Raw genomic sequence first — 24799 nt, forward strand, 5'->3', positions numbered from 1 at the left:
CACTGCTGATCTGACTGCTGTCCAGAGGACCATCATTGATACCCTCCATCAGGAGGGTAAGACACAAAAAGAAATTTCTCAAAGAGCAGGCTGTTCACGGAGTGCAGTTTCAAAGCATATCCACAAAAAGTCTGTTGGAAGGGAAAAATGTGGCCGGAAACGCTGCACAACCAAGAGAGATGACCGCAGCCTTAACAAAATTGTGACGAAGAGCCGCTTCCAGAATTTGGGGGAGCTTCAAAGACAGTGGGCTGAAGCTGGAGTCCAGGTATCAAAAGCCACAGTTCACAGACGTGTCCGGGAAATGGGCTACAATAGCCGTATTCCCATGGTCAAGCCACTTCTGAACTCAAGACAACGGAAGAAGCGTCTGACTTGGGCTATGGAGAAGAAGCACTGGACAGTTGCAGAGTGGTCCAAAGTCCTCTTTTCAGACGAAAGCAAGTTTTGCATTTCATTGGAAGTCAAGGCGCCAGAGTCTGGAGAAAGGCTGGAGAGGAGCAAAATCCAAGTTGCTTGAAATCCAGTGTGAAGTTCCCACAGTCAGCAATGGTTTGGGGAGCCATGTCAGCTGCTGGTGTTGGTCCACTGTGTTTCATCAAGTCCAGAGTAAATGCAACTGTGTACCAAGAGATTTTAGAGCACTACATGCTTCCATCTGCTGAAAAGCTCTATGGAGATGAGGATTTCATTTTCCAGCATGATCTGGCACCTGCCCACAGTGCCAAAACCACCAGTAACTGGTGCACTGACCATGGCATCACTGTCCTTGATTGGCCTGCTAATTCCCCTGACCTGAACCCCATCGAGAATTTGTGGGGTATAGTTAAGAAGAAGATGAAAGACACCAGACCTACAAATGCGAATGAGCTGAAGGCCGCTATCGAAGCATCCTGGGCATCAATAACACCTCAGCAATGCCACAGGCTGATTGCCTCCATGCCACGCCGGATTGATGCAGTAATCCGTGCAAAAGGATTCCCAACCAAGTACTGAGTGCATCAATGGACATTTTCAAATGTTTGATTTAGTTTTGCTGTTATAAAAATATTTTTTTACTTGGTCTGAGGAAGTATTCTAATATTTTGAGACAGGATTTTTGAGTTTTTTTCAGCTGTAAGCCAAAATCAGCAATATTCAAATAATAAAAGGCTTGAAATAGTTCAGTTGATGTGTAATGAATCCAGAATGTATGACATTTTTGTTTTTTAAATTGCATTACAGAAAATAAAGAACTTTATCACAATATTCTAATTTTCTGAGACAGTCCAGTATATATATATATATATATATATATATATATATATATATATATATATATATATATATGATAAAAATCTAAAGAGCCATTATGGGGGACAAAAAAGCCAGCTCTTCCCAGTGAGCAGAGCCATCCTCTTGGGTAGGACCAGTAGGGGGCAGTGACGCTTTACATGACAACACCGTAGTGACAAGCCACCAGAGCAGCACCATTTTAGCGCTTTTTATTTTTCTTCAATTAATGCATGGTTTAAAGAGTTAAACTGCCTAGAAACTTGGCAATGGCAAGAAAAGTCAAGCATTTTCAAGCACTTCACCCAAAATTCAAGTACCTTCTTGACCTTGAAAACAAAATGTAAGCATTTTGATGGATTTCAAGCACCCGTACAAACCCTGATATTAGGAGGAAGGCTAATCCCATGGTGCAATCACGAAATTTCCAGGGTTTGAGTTAACACAGGAAATTGATGAAATTTTATCTCATCATAACTCTATTTTCACTCTTGGTACCACATTGTGCAACGTTGTTTTAGCTGAACTCTTTCCCATAATTCCCCATTAATATGTTGTGCAACATGGGACTGTGAAAGTAGTGTAATGATGAAATACAATCTAGAAACCTTTTCTTTTGTCATTAACAGCCTAAGTGGTCTAGTGGTTAGGATTTGGCACGTTCAACGCCGTTATCTGGGTTAATTTGGTCAGCAGTATTTCTCGACTGATCAATCAATACTTAAATACAGTAATTAATGTACTACCTTAAAACCAGCTGTGTAACGCGCACCCAAACTTTGACTTTTTAAAACATAAAGCGTATCATGGGCTTTTTTTTTTCTTTCTGGTCCGTGTCCCACTGGTTGCTGACCACTGCCCTAGCTAACAACTGGTAGGTTGACGATTTTAGCTTAAAAAAACAAAAACACAGGGATTAAATCCAACAATATATTCAGTGTACATACAGAGTCGTATCTGAGGCCACCGGGGCTTACCTGCAAAAGCTTCCAGCGTTTATTAAGCTCTTCAACGCGTTCCAAGTTGTCAGGCGACAGCTTAATTTCAGGCAGAGTGAAAGTGGATGCCAACTGGTTCATGTGTGTGACATCTTCCTGGATGGGAGCAATCTCTTCCTGGAACTCCTTCATCATACACGTGCCAACGCAAGGAAGTCAGATACATTTTCGGTAACCAAAAGACAAAAATTAGTTCTCACCTTGACTCTTTGGATGTGCTTGGGCAGCGTCTCCACCAGAAGGTCTCCGACAGGCTCCCATGTGCCTTTCACCATCTCTGCCTGCCTCAGCTGCCCGTCCAGAAGGTCTTGCGCCTCCAGGAGCTCCATCAGCCGCTGCAGAGCCAGCTCCAACCTCCTCAGCCAATCGGCGGAGTTACTATTAAGCTGCTCCCATTTGGTCATCACATCATTCGCCTCCTTTCTGAGGATTCGTCCCACGTTTTGGGCACGCTCCTTGGAGCCGAAGCCTTAGGGACAAAATGAGTCCTTTTTATTATTTGATTTTGCTAATTGTATTCGGTTGATGGAGAACCATTTAGGCCAAACTCAAGGCCAATGGGCCAATTCATCATTTTAATAAAATGTATCCCGGGAGACAATGCTGAGAAAAGTATAAGGTAAAAATGAGCTTGATCATGTCATACAATGACTTGCAGTGTTATTTTTTTTCATTGGATGTCGCCATAGTCAAGCGCCTATCCCAAAACAAACCACCCAATGTAGCCGTATTTGCTAAATACCAGTAATCAAAATTGAGGAAACCCCCTCTTACTGTTATTTTACTTCAAACAGTAGCCCAGGAGGTAGAGCGCTCGTCTTGGGATCAAGGGATCCCAGTTCGAATCCCGGCTCGTCCGTGTTACATGTCGAAGTGTCCTTGGGTAAGACACTGAACCCCTAACACCCCCAATAAGCAGGTTAGCGCCTTACATGGCTGCAAGGCCGCTATTGGGAAATGTGGAGCACATTGTAAAGCGCTTTGAGAAGTCATTGACTTGAAAAGCGCTATATAAAATGCAGATCATTTCATTTCAAACAAAAGTCACTGATGCACTGTTCAAGGCAATAAGAAAAACAAAGTTTAGAGGAGCTTCAGCTTCTTTCTATCATAGATATGGAATCTAACAGCAAAGTTCCCAGTATCAAGTACAAATTTTCATAAAAACAAATACAGGGAGGACAGAGCGATATCACGCAAGTGGTGTTTATTCCATTTTATTCCAAGAAGAAAATGGTGAAAGTCAGAATAGGACTACCTCAAGTACAGTCCAAATGCCAACCCAAACCCACAAAAAGATGAAAAGAAGAGTTTATTAACGCTTTATTATATACGTCTGGTTATCCACTGTAATTTCCTATATTCATTTATTATGATTCACAAGGGCTGAATTCGATTTGAATTTATTTATTTTTCTCGATAAGATTCACCTGAACCCATAAAGAATTTTAATATTTTTCTTGAATCTCAAAGATATTTTCACATTTTAAATTCTACATTAAATCATGTAAAGAAAGTATATTTTTGTTTGATCAGCGGGGAATATTGTTCTAACGTTGCAGGAATTGCGAAGTCTGGTGTTTCTATAAATCTAAATCTATAAATTAATTACTTCACAAATAGATATCGGATTATAACAATACATTTTTTCCAGTTGGGTTAAGAATATAACTCAAATTTATATTATAAGATACATAGTCTCAATGTACACATATGTTTAATTTGATTTATTTATATTTATATAAATGAGTTTGAGAGTGGAATGATATAAATAGTACTTAGAATAAGCAAGATTATTGCTTATAACATGTAGCCGATACGTTTGCAAAAATACAAATAAATTGTAAAATAAGCAAAATATTAAAAAATTGAATTTTATACTATTTATTTTAAAAGAATGTGTATTATTTAGCACCGCTTATTGTTAAATAATAATAATAATTCATTATCTTAATGTGCTTTTTCTCAAATGCTTTTTGGCCGAGAAAGTTATAGCATTTATCTTACATAACATGAGCCTCACTTAGTGGCAGCTAACAAAATTGTCTGCCGTCTTGCTGCTCCATCTACCCCAAAAATAAAAACCAAGAGAAAATCGGTGCGGTTTCGTAGTTCGTATTCTTCCTTGTGCTTTGTAGCACTCGTTTTCAGTTGTACGATATAACACAGTGTATGCAGTGTTCCTCTGACATTGGGTGGGCGATTCCTTTACTTATTTCGCTTTATTAGCTAACTTAACTTTTTGTATTGTAGCCAAATGATTTTCTAATGGTAATAGTCAGCTACACCAGACATTTTCAGTCCTTTGTCACTTCCGGCAAATAAAGACAATTTCCATACATTTCCCATCAAAAATAAATGAACACTAATCAATCAAATCAATGTATCTTTAAGGAGTAAAAAAAGGAAACAAAGGTGGTTCAATGTACACAAATCGAATAAAACGTCTCAAGCTGAAAAGATTCAGCCTGAACTTTCCCTGTGCAGCAGGAAAGTGCTCTGTGCCCTTAGTCATTAACAGCTGGAATCCTGTTGGCTCGCTCAGTGATAGGCCGGTGGCTTGTAAAACTTGAGCATGAACTGGGCTGTTGCCATGGTGACAAAAAGTTTGTTTTGTAAACTCCACATGGCATGCTGTGTGAATGCCAAGGCCCAACACTTTAAGGTTAAGGAGGCTGTACACAGAACAATACAATATAAAACAACACAACATAACATCATATAATATAAATATATGGTTAGCGTGTCCGCGGCACAGTTCTGAGGTCATGGGATCAAACTTTCCTGTGTGGAGTTTGCATGTTCTCCCCGTGCTTACGTGGGTTTCCTCCGGGAACTCCGGTTTCTTCCCACATTCCCAAAAACATGAATTTCAGGTTAACTGGCTGGTCCAAATTGTCCCTAGGTGTGAATGAGCAAGCGAGTTGAGCAGCAGTGGTTAGCGCGTGTGCGGCACAGTTCTAAGGTCCCGGGAACCTCCTGCGTGGGTTCAAATCCAGCTACCGGACTTACTATGCGGAGTTTGTATGTTCTCCCCGTGCTTGCGTGGGTTTCCTCTGGGCACTCCGGTTTCCTCCCACATTCCAAAAACATGCATTTCAGGTGGATTGGCCGGTCCAAAATTGTCCCTAGGTGTGAATGAGCGAGCGAGTTGTCTGTCTCTGTGTGCCCTGCGATTGGCTGGCATCCAGATGAGGGTGTCCCCTACCCACTGCCCTAGGACAGCAGAGATGGGCTCCAGTACCCCCGTGACCCTACTGAGGATAAGTGGTGCAGACAATGGGTGGATGGATATATATATATATATCTGGACTCAGTCTTACTCTTTGGGTTTCACGTCAACACGGGTAGAGTCCTGTTGTGCACAAACCATTCTAGTTAAACATTCCAGTCTGGCCCTCAGCATGTAGCCCTTTGACTCCCCTGCTCTAAAATAACCCACCCCAGGTAACCAGAAAGTCAAATTACTTTAACAAATTCAAATGTGCTGATGAAGAGAAACAAAGTTAGGACCATAATAAATATTTTGTAACCGTTAACCGGCAGTAGATGGCCTTTGGGGACACGTAGGGAGATGCTCAGAAGTGAAAAAAAAAGCAACAGCTACTATAATTAATTGCATATTAATGACATTAATTTATTAAATTCTGTGCTTTTGAGTGAGAAACATCAAATCAAGTTGTGAAGATTGTAAGCTGCTTGCGTTGAGTTTTTGAGTATGTTACCTTGATGCTCTGGTGAAGGATGCTCTTGAGGCAACTGTGAGAGGAAAACGCCAACGTCGTCGAGCGTCTTGGTCACCACGGGCTCTTTGGCTCTTACGTCCCGCCGGAAGCTCTGACGAGAGAGAGCCACACGCTTTATTCAAGCACATAGAACTCATATGCATTGTGGAGCCATTTTGGGCTAATTCAACTTGCAAAAAATAGGATATTCATCTAACATGCAGTTCATTTTTCATTTTCTCATGCCTTTGATGGCCTAATGTCAGTGCAACATGGAGTCTAATTATGTCAAAGATGTATTAAATGTTATAAATATTTGGGCAGTGGGGATTATTTTTTGTGTGGAAGTTTACTTTGATTTTATTTTCCGACCAAAAACGTTTTTATGAAGCTATGAATTTTAGTTGCACTTTTGAAAGGCCAAAAATTGAAGATATTTTGCCCAAATTATCAAAATATTTCGGTGAGCAGAAACAACTGCCTTTCCTCATACGGTTATCAAAAAAAAAAAAGGTAAAACCCTCTACAGTAATACCTCATTTTTTGTCTGAGTTACGTTCTGAAAAGGACCTGTAAGGGGCAAAATCCGTGAGGTAGAATCAACAAATATCAAATATCATACAATTAAATAAGAACAAACCCTTTGTACTGACCCAAACTTGTACGGACCCAAACATATATTTAACATATTATATATAATATATATATAATGTACAAAAATAAATAAATCATAAGTCGCATGGGTGTCAGAGTCCTACTGAGGATAAGCGATGCAGATAATGGATGACTGGATGCGACATGGTGGCAAAAATGGATTTAAAACCCAACCCGATCTTTTGGAACTAAATACAATGCAAATTTTCTGCAGAGAAGTAGACAATACTATTTTGGGGTATAGAAGAAGATAGTTTTCAGCAAAAAGGAAAACAAAAATAGCTTTTGACAAGGATCAAGACAATGCTTATTTGTAGCATAGAAGACAGAAAAACGTTTGCTTAACACGAGACTATCATTGTTTTTGCGTGGAAGTAGTAAGTTTTTGGGAGGAAAAAACAAGACTTTGGCAAAGAAGACAATTATGCTAGTTTTTAGCCAAAATCATGCCAAAAGTAACTTTCGATGCAAAAGACTACTAAATTCTAACTATCAAGACAACGCCAGCTTTTCATGCAAGAGAACGCTAATTTTTAGTATCGAAAAAATATATATTTTTTTCAGAGTAAAAGAAAACAACACTAATTTTCAGCACAGAAGGCTTGCTTAACTCACAGAAGGCAACCTAAGTTTTAGACGACACGACCACATTAGCTTTCAGTAGAGAATAAGAAAACACATTTTCTGTGTTTCACTTCTTCTCTAGTTCTCATTACACATGCATTTTCTGTCTTTTTCAGTTTTCGGTGCCACTGAGAAAATGACACTAGCTTTTCATGCTGACGATTATCTTAGTTTTTAGCCGAGAAAAACAAGCTTGTTTTTGGTGAAAAAACAAGGCATATCAAGGAATGCAATTATGTGTTGTTATTTGAAATGCCATATATTTTTATTCCTGAGTAACTCACTCCGAAATAGGCGTTGCAGGACCAACCAAACAAAAGAGACCTACTGGATGGTTAAGAAAATACAGTATGTGAACTTACCCGATGAGTGTCTAATTGGTTCTGGACAGCAGGAACATCGCCCCCTACGGGCATCTCCCGCTCCAGCTGCTGAGCTTTCAACCTCAACCAGTTCAGCAGTTCCTGCAGTGACATGTGCAGCCTCTTCCATGGTGCAATTTCTGAGTCCAAGTGAGCCCTTTTTCCATGCAAAGACACACTTTGTCTTTCTTATGTATGCATTTATCAAAGTTTACCTCTTCCTCACCTCATGCTGAGCGTTTTGCTGCGCAGATCATTCCAGCGCTGGCTCATGTTGTCCAGACGTCTTTGCAGAAGCGCAGCGTCCTCAGAGTCTCCCAGGGTGCTCAGAACGCTTTGGCCCTTTTCATCCAGAGAATGGTAGAGCTCAGTGTGGTTTTCCACCTCGACTTCAAGGTCCTAATAACACAAAAACGTCAGTCGAGACGTGGAACTGTCATGGTTGCCCAGGCACTTAATTGGCCTTGCGCATTTGCTGCGTGCCTGCATGTGTGTGTGTGTGTGTGTGTGTGTGTGTGTCACAGTTGCTATGGTGCCCAATTGGCCCTGCTATATATCTGCAGTCCAGTATTGTTCCCGTTTATTTTTGTACTGATTAATTTCGGGTTCCAGTTTTGTTTTCCGCCTATTCTTGTCCTTTTGGTTAGTTTCTCCAGTTTTGGTTCCCGTCGAGTTTCTCCTATTTATTTCCGTTATCCTGAGTCGTTATCGATCACGTCGGTGTCTGCCGTCCTGTCCTTCCACGCCCGGGCGGCTTCCTATCGTGCATGACTCCCCATTTCCCACAAAATAAAAAGCTTGTGAACGTCACGCGATTGGGTCCTGTATCTGTTCCGGTTCTGACAGGAACTTAGCAGTCTTTGAAAAAAGGAGCTTATACTTGTGATTTGAAAAAAAAAGAAGGGAATTTAGATTTTTCGTTTGACTGTTCGAATATGAATGTTTCCGGAACGCTGACATCACTGCCACCAGTGTTCGATTAATTTCCAAAGTTGAGAACAGTGTAGCAATGCAATAAAATTGGCTCCCTACAACTCCACGATTTCCCAGACTTAATGCCACCACTTTATATCTGGTCTTTTTTTTATTGGACAAATCGATTAATTATGTCAGAACTGAGTAATCAGGACACACCTGAATTCAACAGTTTGTACACTCAGGAAAAGCAGATGCTGAATCCCCTGTTGATCACGGTTAATGTGGACCAGAACCTCCCAATACACGAAAATCTGCGATGCAGCCGCCCCCTATTTTCAAAATACGATCTGCAGTATGTCGCTCATATCTATAGTGGATCGGGGATAATGGATCGCAGTTGCACGGGTGCTGTTCATTTTTGGGCAAAAATGACAAAAAAGAGCTGCCACACATCGCACAACTTTGCTCTTCAAGCCCCTACTGTCAGCAATAGTGGGACAGGATAATAGACCGCGGCCAAAACAGTGCAGTTAATTTTAGGCAGCCCACAATGGGATGCTTCAGCGGACCAAACCGGAAAAAAACACTCTGCTGGCCCCCTGCTCTCAGCCAAAAGAGTATTGTTCATTGTAGGCGGGCCAAAATGTCACGCCTTCCGAAAAGAGGGCCGTTTTTGCAAGTTCCCACTCGCAGCAGTATGAGATTGGGGATAGTGGATAACGGCCGCATAAGTGCATTTCATGTTAGGTGGAAAAAAACTGTAACGATAAAAAAGCACAGTTCATTTTAGGCGGGCGACAATCACAAGTTCAAAACCTAAATAAAAGTCTCTGCTCTCAGCAATAGTCTACAGGGGATAATGAATCTCGGCCACAACCATGCTTTGCATTTTAGATGGGCCAGAATGGCAAACCTGACAAAAATGTACAATTATAATTGAATAAATTAAATATATAGAAATACTGCAGCCGTTTGTACAATATCATGTTAATATCAAACAACAAACATAAATACAGTGGAACCTCGGTTTTCGAACGCCTCTCAGTTCGAACAAATCGGTTCTCGACCAAAAATTTCGAGAAATTCTTGCTTCGCTGTTCGGTCAAATAATCGGAGTTCGAACGCCGGTACGCTAGGGTGCGATGCTGAGCGGCGTACGGGTGTAGATCGTGTAGATTGCTCCCACCCCTCGTGAAGAACTGTTATCACGTGCGGACGTGTTTTGTTTTGCTTTCGCTTTTAATATAGGTGTACCAAGTGTTTTAGCCCCTAATTATGCCTCCAAAGAAGGTCGGTGCAAGCAGCAAAGTTGCTACAGGTGAAAAAAGATGAGTAGTGCGTACAACTATTGCATTTAAGAAAGAAATAATAGCAAAATATGATGAAGGTGTTCGAGTTTCCGATCTTGCTAAACATACAGCATGGCTTCTGCTGAGCACCACAAAGGTAAGAAATCCTATTCACAATTCTTTTCTTTACCCTTTGTTTATTTACACGTTGATTTTAGCGTAATCTTTCGTATGGAAGATTACGCTAACGCGAACGTACGATTAGCCTGGGTTAGCTTCATGTTTACGTTCATGGTAAACATTCAGGGTGTTGGAACGGAGCCCCATTTGGGCCCGGTCACACAGCCGTTTGCGTCTGTATCGAGGCTGAATCACGGCCAGAAATTTCTGCCTGTGAAGCGGACGCTGTTGGACGCTTTGAGATCGCCATACAGACGAGATACAGCAGTGCTTTACACGCGGTCGGAAATTCACACGCGGTTGGCAGCGCGAAAAAGTTTTGCGCTGCTCAAAACTTTAGGGCCCGGTCACACAGCCTTTCACGGGCGTATCGAGGCTGAATCACGGCCAGAAATTTCTGCCCGTGAAGCAGACGCTGTTGGACGCTTTGAGATCGCCATACAGACGAGATACAGCAGTGCTTTACACGCAGTCGGAAATTCACACGCGGTTGGCCGCGCGAAAAAGTTTTGCGCTGCTCAAAACTTTAGACCACGTGTTAACCGCGGGCGGCACACGTGGTACACACGAGGTAATGACGCGGAAATGACGCGGAACGACGTGCTATGGCCGCGGCCAGGGCGTGGCTACACGTGGGTAGGACGCGAAATTTCAGCGGGTAATCGTGGGTGGAGCACGGTCATAGCATGTTCTGCGCCTGTATTGCGGTGTTATTACGTGAAATTTGCGTGTTACGCGTGTGACGGTCAAACGCCTTTCTCCGCGTATATACAGCGCGATTTGCCGAGCACACGTCAGTTGTGCTCGAGACGTCAAGGGGTGAACATGGATCCCCGTCACCGTAGTGACCTTGTCTTAATCCATTTTTATTTCTTGACATTTATTTTCATCTCATAACAAGATAATAAAATAAAAATGAAAAACTATTATAATAATAACATATTGGCTTCTTCGGTGCCATAGCTTGAAATCTTGATCTTCACGGGACTGTGTCTTGAGCGGTTATGATTTCTACAGCCCGTTGTTATGCCGAGAAATGCATCCCTGCCGAGATTTGCATCCCCTCGCTACTACAACCACTTTTACATCGTTTTATCTCACTTTTATATCATTTTTAGGGAATGTAATGGCGAACATATATCCAAATCCACTTCGTCTTGCATTTGTTGGGAATGTAATACAACTTAAACCATTCCGTCTTTGTTTTTGTTGTGAACGTAATCGAACGGTAATGCACACCGTATATAAATCACTTTTGAGAACTGTTATGCACTCTACCGTAAAGCTTATTATGCAGAAATAAGCTTTACGGTAGAGTGCATAACAGTTTCAATACAAGCGATTTGAATAGAAAAAGGCAAAATAAACATGTTACCTGCTCAAAAGTGATTTGTATACGGCGTGCATTACCGTTCGATTACATTCACAACAAATACAAAGACGGAATGGTTTAAGTTGTATTACATTCCCAACAAATGCAAGACGAATTGGTTTTGGTTATATGTTCGCCATTAAATTCCCTAAAAGTGATATAAAAGTTAGATAAAACGAGGTAAAAGTGGTTGTAGTAGCGAGGGGATGCAAATCTCGGCAAGGATGCATTTCTCGGCATAAAGCCGGCTCGGCAGCCTTTATACCCGTGGTCCACACGAGAAAATTACGCGGAAATGACGCGATGAGGAAGCGGAACAGTCGCCGGCGTCTGTTTTGCGGTCATACCACCGATGAACAGCGGGTTGGCCAATTTTGCGCATTTTCCATCGCGGGCAACCACGGGCAAAAAAAACCCCGCAAAATTTTACCCGCGATATAGACGCAAACGGCTGTGTGACCGGGCCCTTTCCAATGAAGCGCTAGCCACTTGTTGTGGAGACCAGGGTGCTAAATGACGTGTAAACGACCAGATTTTTTATATTTACACGTTCATGTTAGCGTAATCTTTCGTACGGAAGATTACGCTAACGCGAACGTACGATTAGCCTGGGTTAGCTTCATGTTTACGTTCATAGTAAACATTCAGGATGTTGGAACGGATTAAAAATGATTTTCATAACTTTTAGTGGGAAAAGCGATTTTGGTGATTGAACTAATCGGTTTTCGAACAGGGTTCTGGAACGGATTATGGTCGAGAACCGAGGTTCCACTGTAATGGGATCAATTTGTGAATTTTAAAGATTTCCTATTTTACTATAAAGAAGAGGTCTTTTTTTTAATAATTTGATTTTTTTATTCAGTTTTGAGAACTTACATGTTTAAAACAAACACAAAAAGAAATGTTAACATCGGTTAATGGATTATAATAAATCGTTTGACAAATTCAGTGTACCACCAGATGCATCATTTTAAAAGTGTACTTTTGCAAAATAAAGGTTGAGAAACACTGTTCTTTTACAACTGTTTCATTCGCATTAAAATAGAACACATTTATTTTCGTAACAGAAAAAGTAAGAAGTAAGACTAAAAAAGTATGACAACAAGGTCACAACCAAAAACAAAGGGAGAAGAAATCTTTGAACGCTAACCTGAACCTGGTAGACCTTTCTTCGCAACATGCTGAAAAAAAGTTTCTGGTCCGGTCGGTAAACAGGGAATAAGCGGCAATGTCTATTGTGTCGTGTGGTTCGGAGTGATTAACTCCCAGTGGGTGAAACAATGCCATCTGTTACGATGTCTGTTAGCGTGCGTTAGCGTGCATGCGGGTGAATGAGAGAGAAAGCCCACTATGAGCTACTCTTTGAATAAATCATACTTTCTCTCACATTCAACATCATATACTCTTACACGTGCACATCTTATCATCTCACAAAGACACAAACACTACTATACTCTCGTATGCACTACTACACTTACCCAAAATATTATACTATCATTCACACGCTACTATAGTATCTAAAAACGTACTAAAATACTCTCATAGACACTTTACAATGCTTTTACAACTATACTCTCACACGCATACAACTATATATTCTCACACACACTAATATACTCTGTAGCACACTATATATTCTTTCTCACACACCATTAAACTGCTATTACTAAGGGTTTTTTCACATCCAGTGTTTTTTACTAGCATACTTTTGGTAACCAAGGCTAAGCACAAGTATTTGTGTGTATATTCACACAGTTTTACATCAGACTGAAGTTGTTCTTAATATAGTGTCATGGCCTGCACGGTCGTCATGGCGGCCAGCCGGCCCCGCCCCTTGACACAGGCTGTGACGCATTGAACTGATTGTTTGAATACTTAAACGCACCTTTTGGGACTGCCCGTTGCCAGACTATTGCTTTACCTTGTTAAAGACCTGTTCATGCCTGTTTGATCCGTGTAATGGCTAGTTTGCAATTTTGATTACCTTTGAACCTGTTTTGTTTTGACTTTGGTCCGTTTGTGTGTTGGACAACTTTTATTTCCTAATTAAAGTGACGGATTGTCTACGCATTTGAGTTCCGACTTCCTGCTTCCTGGTCCGTTTCCTGACAGTATAGCAGTATATGTGAGAGAGTATAGTAGCATGTGTATGAGAATATGGTTGTATGTGTGAAAGAGTCTAATAGTGTGTAATTAGAGTATAGTGCTATGTGTGGGAGTTTAAAGTAGTGTGTATGAGAGTATAGTAGTATATATGAGAGGGTACAGTAGAGTTTGTGCATGGTATGACAATCCGTACAAGAGAATAGTTGTGCATTGTCTCATCTCATCTCATCAGCTGCACCACTTATCCTCAGTAGGGTCGCGGGGGTGCTGGAGCCCATCCCAGCAATTATTGGGCAGTGGGCAGGGGACACCCTGAACTGGTTGCCAGCCAATCGCAGGGCACACAGGGACAGACAACTCGCTCGCTCATTCACACCTAGGGACAATTTTGGACCGGCCAATCCACCTGAAATGCATGTTTTTGGAATGTGGGAGGAAACCGGAGTGCCCAGAGGAAACCCACGCAAGCACGGGGAGAACATACAAACTTCGCACAGTAAGTCCGGTAGCTGGATTTGAACCCACGCAGGAGGTTCCCGGGACCTTAGAACTGTGCCGCACACGCGCTAACCACTGCTGTAGTTGTGCATTGTGAGAATATAATATTTTATGTAAGAGCAAATCAGATTTGCTTCACAAAGAGTCTCTGACAGGGCACAAAAAATTCAAGGAAGACATAAATTTAAAGTAAGCAACCTACGACTGATTTTCCAATCAAATCTTATTTGCCTGTAGTTTTGTGGCATGTGCATGTTAGTGTGTGGCTGCAAGACGGGCCGTGGCGCAATCCGCCATTGTAGTTGGGCACACAATGCTATCTCAGCAGCGAATTGAGGACTACTGTTGTGCCCAAGGAACTGCAAGTGGGACTTAATGGAAGTGTGAAAAGGTGTGAATTTTATCCAACGTGCACTGGTCGATTATTATAGTTAGTTGGAAACTCCTCGACGTTATTGGATGCTTTATCTCTCTTATTTTTGGTATAACTGTATCACGCTCGCTGGCTCTCTAAAACATTTAGGGGAAGTATAACTTTGCAACAAGCGGTCAATTTAGATTCTGCTATTAGCTACTATTTACTGTTATAATGTAATGAATAGTATTGAAAAAAAATGGTTTTTATTTTCACTCATTTTCCTCATGCTGATATTTTGGGTTTTTCCTTGTCCTCATGTAGGTTTTAGATCGTTAGATGTCAAAATACTTTTCTGAGTGTGGCGCACGTGGGAAACGATTGTTGTGCCAGCACAGTGTTTCTCTGGCGTGTGCATGTGGGAGGGGCAAAGGTCAAAATATGTTCTCCGGAAGAACAGAACTGCCACTCTTCGACGCCCACTAAGATAGTTATTTCCTTTTTTTTTAAGCTTGTCTGACGTCAACCAATCAAGTTCTACCCCGTTTTAGTGTCAGAATTTTTGATGTGCCAGCCTGGGCGGCAAGTGAACACTGGGGGACTTAATCCCATCTTAAATTGAATGTCTACTTTTAAATTTCCATGTTTTTAAAGTTTTCCCTAAAGCTTGTTTTAAGCCCTTTGAGACTCTTCGTGATTTAGGGCTATACAAATAAAAATGACTTGACTTGACTTGACTTGTTTTCCAAGTTATTCTAAAGAAAGCTACCAATTGATATGAAAGACATACCTGTCAATTTCAGACAATTGCTCCCCTTATTGCCCTTCTTTTTAGTATTTATATGATCCCGCTTGGTGACATTATCCGCAAGTATAATATTAGTTTCCATTGCTATGCAGATGACACTCAACTGTATGTGCCACTGGAAAAAAATTGACATTTAAGTTTTAGAAATCTGGAGGCTTGCCTTACTGAGATTCAAAGATGGATGTCAAATAATTTTTTATGCCTTAACCCAGAAAAAACTGAAATGTTGATTATTGGTTCAGCTCACTGTCGTCAGTTGTTTTCAAACACTACCCTGAACCTAGACAAATGTAATATCACCCATAGTGACTCGGTCAAAAATCTAGGTGTTATATTTGATCCTAATCTGTCGTTTCAGTTACACGTGAAAAATATTACTAGAATAGCTTTCTACCACCTCCGTAATATTGCGAAGATTCGTTCGATGCTGTCCCAATCAGATGCAGAGATTTTAATTCATGCGTTTATTACTTCTCGGCTTGATTACTGTAATGTATTGCTTTCTGGTCTCCCGATGTCTAGCATTAAAAGTTTGCAGCTGGTTCAGAATGCGGCAGCTAGACTTCTGACTAAGACCAAAAAGTTTGAGCATATTACTCCTGTATTGGCCAACTTGCACTGGCTCCCAGTCCACTTAAGATGTGACTTTAAGGTTCTCTTATTAACATATAAATGTTTGCATGGGCTTGCACCCTCTTATCTCTCCGATTTGATTTCCCCCTATGTTCCTGCACGGAGTCTGCGCTCGGAAAATGCCGGTCTACTTGTGACTCCGAGAGCCAAGAAGTCTGCGGGCTCGAGAGCGTTCTCCATCCGGGCCCCGGTGTTATGGAACGCCCTGCCTCTGGAGATAAGATCTGCAACCTCAACGGAAGTTTTTAAATCGAGGCTTAAGACACACTTCTATTCCAAAGCATATGATCTATGCCCACCTCATATTCTGTTTTGTCCTGTCTTTTTCCGACGCCTGCCTGGCTGATACGAAGGAGAAGGATGATTTGGGATGGGTCAGCGGACCGGCGTCTGACCTGCAGCATGTCAACCCCTGCATTTACCAGCTGGCAGAGATGGGAGGCAGCGTCGTGGCCGTCATAGACTTTCTGGACTGGTTTGCAGGCCGGGGGCGTCGTTGATGTCATGCACTTTCCGGACATTTTCAACATCTTACCTTATGTTTACTATTATGTGTACAGTAATGCTAATTGTAACTCACCCTGGTCAATCCTGGAAGGGGGATTACCACATGTGAGGTCCTTTCTCAAGGTTTCTCTTTTCTCCTCACACTGAGGTTTTTGAGTTTTTCCTTGCCCGCATGCTGGTTTAAGATCAGGTAATTGTGTAATTTTTTAACTGTAATCCTGTGCAGTCCTTTGAGACATTTTTGTGATTAAGGGCTATATAAACAAATTTGACTTGACTTGACTTGACTTATTCGAGATCGCAATTTCCCTTACTAAGCGATAATACACCTTACAAATCAATGCACTGCCAATTTCTCATAAGACAGACTGTATAGAACAAAAACAAATATAATTTACCAAATAAGTTTGTAGTTTACTGCTACTTATTATGCATAGCAGCGGTTGATTTTGCAGACTCCATCTGTTCGAGAGATGGTCTCACTCTGTAACAGAAACTGTCACAGTTTATTTTGAAACTAAGATGCTAGAGTATCAGTTCCTGTTGTTTTCCTATATTCTGTAGGTGCTTTCCTCACATGGCTGAAAACTCCCTCTACAGTAAAATTCAGAGTGAGGAAGGAAGAGCAATACGCATGAAAAATAAACGCTTGATCAAGGACCGTGACAATATTAGCATCTACGCTGATGTTGTCTTCTTCTACCAGTGACCGAGAAGATCCGGATTAAAGCGGAAATGGGCAAGACGAGAACAGTCTAACAAAGACAATGGCAATGGTCGGCATTTATATAGCGCTTTTCAAGTCACAAAAGACCTCCCAAAGCGCTTTACAATGTGCTTCACACTTACCCATTCACACACACTCAGACACCGATAGCAGCGTCAACCATGCAAGGCAACTACCTGCTTATCGGAGGCATTAAGCCAGGGTTCAGTGTCTTGCCCAAAGACACTTTGACATATAACACAGAGGAGCCGGGACTCGAACTTGCGACCTCTTGATCCCAAGACGAGCGCTTTACCTCCAGAACTACTACCGCCAAAGAAAATAATCTAAAATACTGGGAAAGTATGAGGTGGAGAGTACTACTGTATAACTAATAAAAAATAATATAAACAATAAACATAATTATTGTCAGTATCGCTGGCTTATCAGATGTTTCTATGCAACCGTCATATGGTAAAAAAGTACAATTACAACCTTTTTCATGGCCAGATTCAAGCACGTTTTAAGAATTTTCAAAGCCAAAATTCCAATTTCTTCAGTACCTTTAAAATAAGACATCTTTTGTGAATCATGTATTTTGCAGATCCACACATAAATGTAATTTACATGTGTGTTTTTTCACCTTGCATGTCTATTTATCAAGACATATGATTCTTAAATCTTAAGTATATGATGAATATATATGTAGATCTGAACAATAAAATGTGTAAATATTTTGGGATAAATCTCTGACAATGATAATAGCTTTTATTTTAAGTTGAAGAACGTTCTTCCCATTACAATTTACCTTTGGGAAACGCTACGATAACTTTGTACGTGGCCCGTAATAAATTTCCGTAATTCATACTAAATCCTTGTACTAGTACAGTACACATTTCATAGTGTCCTGTTTGGGTGTATAATGCACCTGTCCTGTAGGGGGCGATGACGCTTCATAGCACAATGCCGTATAAACTAAAATACTTCAACCAAAATTCAAGCACTTTTCAATCCTTGAAAACCCAATATTAAAATTCAATCATTTTTAAATATTTCAAGCACCTGCACAAACCCTGAGTCATATCCATTTATAAAATCAGTGGGGTTGTTATGCCACGCCCCTGCCAAGATACCCGTCCCTCTTCATTCTTTCTACCTCGACTTAAATGGGTGGGGAGAATCGCATTTTGAAGTACTTTTCTTGATGGTTGCCAAGGCCTCCGGTTAACCCACTGCTTCTCTCTTTCGCCTCTCGACTCCCTCCGCTCCGAAGCCCTTGTCTCCAGCTCCACGCTCACCCCACTCCCTCGTTGGATTCATCAAGACCTTCCTCTGATTCTGGTACCCCACACCCACTCCAGTAAATTTCAATAAATCCTGTCCTGTGACATCATGGTCTTTGAGTCTGTTCCTTGGGTACCTAGCACATTTGGCTATTTATTTTGGTTGGGCCTAACAGGAGTACAACTCGGAAACATAACTATGGTCTCGGGTTAGTGTGCATTATTAAGCCACTAGATGTCACTGTAAGGTTTTGTGATACCGAAAACGAGTGCTGCAAAACACAAGGAAGAACACAACCACATCAATATTTGTCTCCAATTTTTGCTTAGCCTTTCGCAATCGTTTTGTAATTCTCTGGTATCTGTAGCAGCAAGATGGTGGTCAAAGATAGGTGAGGCTCATGTTATCTAAACTAAATACAGATTTCCCAATATACGCATGCGTGCATGTTCGTTCATGTATTTTGCTAATTATTTAAATTAATCTTGTTTTTTTTAAATAGTTTACTTACTGCTACAAGATGCGAAGTAATACACACTGTACACTTTAACATTTATATCTTTCAAAAATTTGATTGGATCTCAATCTTTATGAAAAAATGTATGGTTTATGATAAAAATTGAAATCCAAACAACATCCTATGAATGCAGTAACGAGTAAACTAATTATTTTTTGTTAGAGTATTGTAGTATTTCAGTGTGACACGGATAATAGCTTACCGTGCAGCCATGTAAGGCGCTAACCTGCTTATTGGGGGTATTAGGGGTTCAGTGTCTTACCCAAGGACACTTCGACATGTAACACGGAGGAGCCGGGATTTTGAACTGCAATCTCTGATAGTCTTTATTTTTGTTTAAAATAACAATTTATTGTGATTTTATCAATGACCAAAAGTGACCACCCACATATTTTAATGTGATTAAAGTCGATTCAGAAAAGTCAGGTCTTTCTGAATTAAAACACTTTCAGTAATTAAAAGAAAAGGTTCGTATTATTTTGAAATGGATATTGGATTACAAAAATTGAAATACATCTGTCAATTATTCTTATGTTCCTCCCTCCTCCTATTTTGAATGTCTGAATTTATAAATTCTAAATGTTATAAACGGTATGTGTGCCCTACCTTCCACTGTGCTAGCAGGTTGCGGGCTGCTTCCGGCTGCTGCGCCAGCTTCTCTTCGTTGGTGGCATCGATTAGGACGTTGCATGTTGTCTCGGCCTCCGTTAGCCAGTTAAGGAACTTGTCTAAATCCAGGTAAAAGTGCTGCAACAGTTTCAGAGCCGCTTCCAGAGCTGCCTCCCTGTCTGAAACACTGAAAACGTAACAACATACACACTTAGGATTGAAATATCCTGGATTTGTTGAAAAGCGCAAAGGTTAACCAGAATGACAGAGGTTTGGAATCATTTTACACCCCAAAAAAGTCACATTCAAGAAATGTAATCGAAACAATTAGACTGAGGACTTAAGGCAGTGTTTTTCAACCAGTGGTGTTTTGTTGTATATTTTGTCATGTATTTTGTTGTGTATTTTTTTCACAACAAGATGTTATCTAAAATTAGGGGCAGATCAAAATGATCAAGCTATTGGTTGACAGGCTTGGAGAGTTAGAGAATACATGTAACTGTTTTACGTAATTATGATACAAAATAAATTTACAGAAAAAGACAATCAAGTACCAGGTTTATTTAGTTAAAATGAAGATTACCTTTCAGGATTACAGTATTATTCAAAAGTATCTTTACACACATATTTGCACCGATGGGCAAATTGTGTATATCATAATTTCAATCAATGACACCAGTGAGACAGAGAGAGGTGAGGCTTACACACAACGCGTGCATCCATTGTGGTAATGTCAGTGTCTGTTGCGCAGATTGTACAACCCATCCACCGCTACATGTTTGTCTTAATGTATTGTAGGTGAAAGCACTATTTTCTTCGGTCTGTATTTTATTTCTCTTTCAATGTTATTTTGGTAAATTTGTGCGAGCCTGCAGTTTTGTGAGGCTTTTTACGTATGCGTGCTTTGGAGAGCACAGTGGCGTGCTAGTGATGAATTCAGGGACATTTAGTAAATGTGATTGGTTGTTTTCTTTTTGTATTTTGCAGTTAATTGTTGTTAAAAATCCACTACTGTATATGATCACTTTATTGTTGGATTACATGCAACTACCTGAATTGGTTCCCTCAAATTATTTTTCAAGGTTAGATTGTTCATTGATTTTAAGAAAAATAGCAATTTTATCTAGATTATGTTTATTTTGTCTATTATTACCATATAAGCTTTACCATATTTATCAGGAATTTGAGTAAACCAAAAGTAATTGAAAGCAATCAAGTTACATAATATTATTGTATTCGGATTACGTTACAGATTACATTTCTTAACAAGGAACTGTATCGCATTACGTATTACATCTGTTGGTTGATTGGTGTAGTAGCTGATTCATTCCTCACTGATCAACCAATAGGAGCAAAGCTCAGGCACCTGTGCAGCCTTCTTACTTGAATAACATTTTGTTGTGACGAAATATGCAACAAATTACATACAAAAAATGCACGAAAAAATGACAAAATACATGACAACGTAAATTTTGAAATGAATCAATAATAAAATGTATAAATAAATGAATGAATTGCATTTATTTCATATGTTTAGGTATTACGTGACATATTCGTGTGTGTATTTTTATGGCATATAATGGAAGGTATTTATTTATCTATGAATTTAATTCTACATATGCGAGGCTCGGTCCACCATACAACTGGATACACTGGATACAATAAAGGGAAAATGTGCACGCACCGTTTGTTGATGTGTGTCCAAATGGCCGTCATGTTGTCATTAATTTGTGTCACTTTGTGTGTGTCGTCGTTGGCGTAACGCGTCAGCAGCTTGTCAGCCAGCGCGTTGGTTTCATCCACTTGACCATGCCACTGCCGCAAGTCCTTTGCGAAGCCCTGAGAGCGGATATGTCACGTGAATGACAACAAATTGGGAAGAAATTAGTGAAACAAGTAGAATTGATCAAGCAGACCTTGAGTTCTGCATTCTGCCTTGCAAGAGCGTCCACGGTGTAGGTGACCTCCTGCCACGATTCCAGCCTCTCGCTGGCTAGCTTGATAAGAGCATCAACCCTCTGTTTGGAATTTAGCCACTCGCTGGAGTCCTGCAGCATGTTGTAAAGCTGCTTCATTCTGGCTGACAGTTTGGCCGAAGAGTCCTCCCAGTGGGTCTGCAGCCGCTCAACTAGCAGGGAAAAAAGTGGAATAATAATACATTCTGTATTAGGTTTTTGCAAATTCAAAAGACCTGTGTAAAACCTCATTTCCAGGAATGTGTGTTGATTTAGTAGAATGGTGGGGAAACCTTCGCGGGTCGCAATGGGTTGAAAAATGTGGTAAGTGTGCCAGGCCAGGAAGAAAAAATGTGATTGATTTGACTAATCTGATACCTCAACAATACATGAGGAGAAACAAAGGAACACTGGGGACAAGGGTGGCACTAAACAACATGTTTTTTTTACCACTGGTATTATTTTATTTACTCTCATATGTATAGTTGTTTTAGACCCGTTTCCGTGTTTGTAAACAAGTGCAAAGTAGGCAAGCTGCGCGTGAATTGTTGCAGCAAAAAGGCAAAATGAGTCAGTCTATACTTGCCGATAAACGGAAATATCTCATACATCTCAAAAAAGCAGAAAATAAGTGAAAGCAGCAAGCGACTTTGTTTTAATGAACAAAGTCACCAAAACTAACTCCTCTATTTGAATTGGCTCTACACTTCGATTGTGTTTTTTACATAATCTACAACGCTGGTCCATTTCGGGTAAAGACTGAGTAAAATACCTTTTATCACAGCAGGTTAAATGGACAAAAATAGTTTGTGTTTACGGTAGTATAGTTCACACATGAGTTCAACTTTAGAAGAATTGACTTGACTCTAAAAACGCAACTCAACATACAAATCTTCTCTCGCTCCATTTAAACTCGTACTGCTAACTCTGCTGTTTTAGGTCAGCAATGGGCGCGCTACTCGTGGTGTTCGGGTGATGACGTAGGCTGTAAAGAGGCCTACATTTTTCCCATTTTCATTTGCCGAGCCAGATTATTAAGCCTGATGGGCCGCGGGCTGTAGTTTGCGCAACACTTTTTTAGTAAGCCAAAACTCTAAAGACTATTGGGTCAAAACTACCCAAAATCAGTTAAAAATGATTGATACACTACTTAGATCCATATAATTCAATTTTCTAGGTTGTTTTGTGTGGAAAAAAAAATCTTTTGAGTTTTTATATAGCTTGTTCGACACAATTATTTTTTACACATATTTGTTCGTTCAGTCATTTTAAAGCGGCTTATCTTCATGAGGTTTGCAGGGAGGCTGAAGCCCATCCCAGCCGACTTCAGACAGTCTTTACGGGACGCCTTGGACTGGTTGCCAGCCAATCACAGGGCACATGCGGACGCACAACCATTCACACGTTCACCCAAACCTAGGGACAATGTGGACCAACCAATCAACCTGTATGTTAATGGATCAGGGAGAAAAGCAGAGTGCCCAGAGTAAACCCACTCAGGCACGGGAAAAGATCCAAACTTCACACAGGGTGGCCCTAGCTGGAATTGAACCAAGGTCTCTGAACTGTGAGACAGAAGTGCTAACAAGTCACTCACCGTGTGACGCCTTTGAACAGAATTAATTAATGTTGGTGATTGTATAAAATACATGAAGCAGATTTTTAGCTTTTTTTTCGTTCAATATTGCACTTTTTCATGAGTTGCTCAGAGAATGACAACCTATTTTGGAGAGTTATTTAAAACAAAATGATCCACTTTTGTTTACTATTTTTTTACTTGTATTTTTAAAATTGTAGTCGGTTATGAAGTTGGGTCAACCTAAACCAAGAGACGGACCGGTCGACCTGGACCCAAATTGGGTTACAGTATTTATGACCCAATGGTTTCCAAATGTATGAAGGCCATCAGGATTACCGGTGTTACATTATGAGTATAAAGTTTTCACAAGTGGTAATACCCCCTGTATTTAGTTCCATGTAAAACACCCCAAATAATAATTTTTCAAAAAAATCTAAATTAAAAGCCATGTGCATTAAAACAAACAATCTCTAGTGTTAATCCAAAAATGTCGATTCAGCTGTTGAACTTGTTGTAGCTAAATAAATAACTTAATTCCTACTTAAGCATATTGCATTTTTCTTCGGGATGTTTCTTACTGCGCTCAGTGATAGCGTTTCTTGTGTCCGGGTTACTGGTTTTGTTCTTCAGGTTTTGGGCTGCAGTGACTTGTCGCTCCAGCAGAGGGCGACGATGTTCTAGTTCCTGCAAGGATGCCTGCAATCACATCAACCGTTTAGATAGTTTTGCACAACAATATGAGGACTTCTGGCAATGAATATAAATAAATACTTGTACCCTTGATTTGTTGTCCCTGAACTTCAAAATTACTAACCTCTACGGTCAAAACTACTAGAAAGTAATTTGCAACCTGGTAAAATGAAAAAACTACAAGACCAATTGTATTTTATTGGACCAAACAGGACTATTTGTTGGATCTTGTCAACTGATAAGGTTATTGTGGTTTTTTTAACATTGAACACCTAGAAAAGAGATTTTATAGGATTCCAGTTCCTTGTTTTGACTAGTATTGCACACTGTTGTTGGCTGTTTTAACTATTATATCATTGTAATCAGCCAATTATGTTGCTGTGGTTGGATTTCCACACCCATTAGTGCTGATTTACTTTTCGTAACCTTGAAGATTTAAAAATGCTGTATGGAATTTAGTTCTTTCTAATTTGCTGCCTCCATCTCCTGGCTTGAGTTATCACTGCAGTCTCTGTTAAGCTACTCATGTTGCCCGTGCATTTCTTAGACGCACCAGGATAAGCTCTTCTTTTTTCGCCTTTTTGGGGGTTTAAATTAGCGTTTGGACTGTATTTAAAACTCTTTACTTACTTTTACCATGTTTTTGATAGACTAACAACGGGGACGAGCGTGAAATCAATCTCAACCGCCCCAACTCCTTCATCCCCCTATAAACATAACTTGATTTGACTTCAAGTAAGATATCAGCAAATAAGCACGGTTGGAAAAAGCAAAAGGGCACTTTGAACTCAATTTAGCATTCTTTCAGGTTGGGTGCGTAGTTTGAGGTGTCCTGAAAAAGTTTAAAATTATATAATTTCTCCAGTGATTTCAGACGTATGGTCATGGTTTTAATTTTTTCCAGGATGAAAATTGAGAAAGTAAGAAAAGGACTGTTTCAAATACAATCCAAATGCCAACCCAAACCCCAAAAATTATGAAAAAGGAAGAGTTTATTCAAGCGCTTTAAAGAATTTCACATCCTTGCACACGCAACAAAAGAAGCTACAATGATGATTTCAGCCAGAAGATAGTGTCAGAAAGTAAAATATTTTGAAGTTACGTAGCCCACCTATAACACTTACTTAATAGAGAAAACATTTCCCATTTAACTTTTTC

The 24799-nt window shown here is 40.2% G+C and overlaps 1 protein-coding gene across 1 annotated transcript in view; it reads right to left on the reverse strand.

The window, feature by feature from the left end:
- dmd (dystrophin) overlaps positions 1-24799 on the reverse strand; it is a 244093-nt gene that overhangs the window by 59858 nt on the left and 159436 nt on the right. Inside the window, exons 59-67 of the mRNA XM_088329820.1 lie at positions 23530-23647; positions 21334-21545; positions 21102-21256; positions 19415-19604; positions 7862-8034; positions 7636-7792; positions 5996-6107; positions 2471-2739; positions 2250-2396 (exon numbers count right to left, since the gene is read on the reverse strand). Of these exons, the coding sequence (XP_088185946.1) occupies positions 2250-2396; positions 2471-2739; positions 5996-6107; positions 7636-7792; positions 7862-8034; positions 19415-19604; positions 21102-21256; positions 21334-21545; positions 23530-23647 (1533 nt within the window). The remainder of the gene's footprint in view (positions 1-2249; positions 2397-2470; positions 2740-5995; positions 6108-7635; positions 7793-7861; positions 8035-19414; positions 19605-21101; positions 21257-21333; positions 21546-23529; positions 23648-24799) is intronic.

Source organism: Urocampus carinirostris, chromosome 3 (genome assembly GCF_059441175.1).
Source record: "Urocampus carinirostris isolate Australia breed hairy pipefish chromosome 3, RoL_Ucar_1.0, whole genome shotgun sequence".
NCBI classification, from domain to species: Eukaryota; Metazoa; Chordata; class Actinopteri; order Syngnathiformes; family Syngnathidae; genus Urocampus; species Urocampus carinirostris.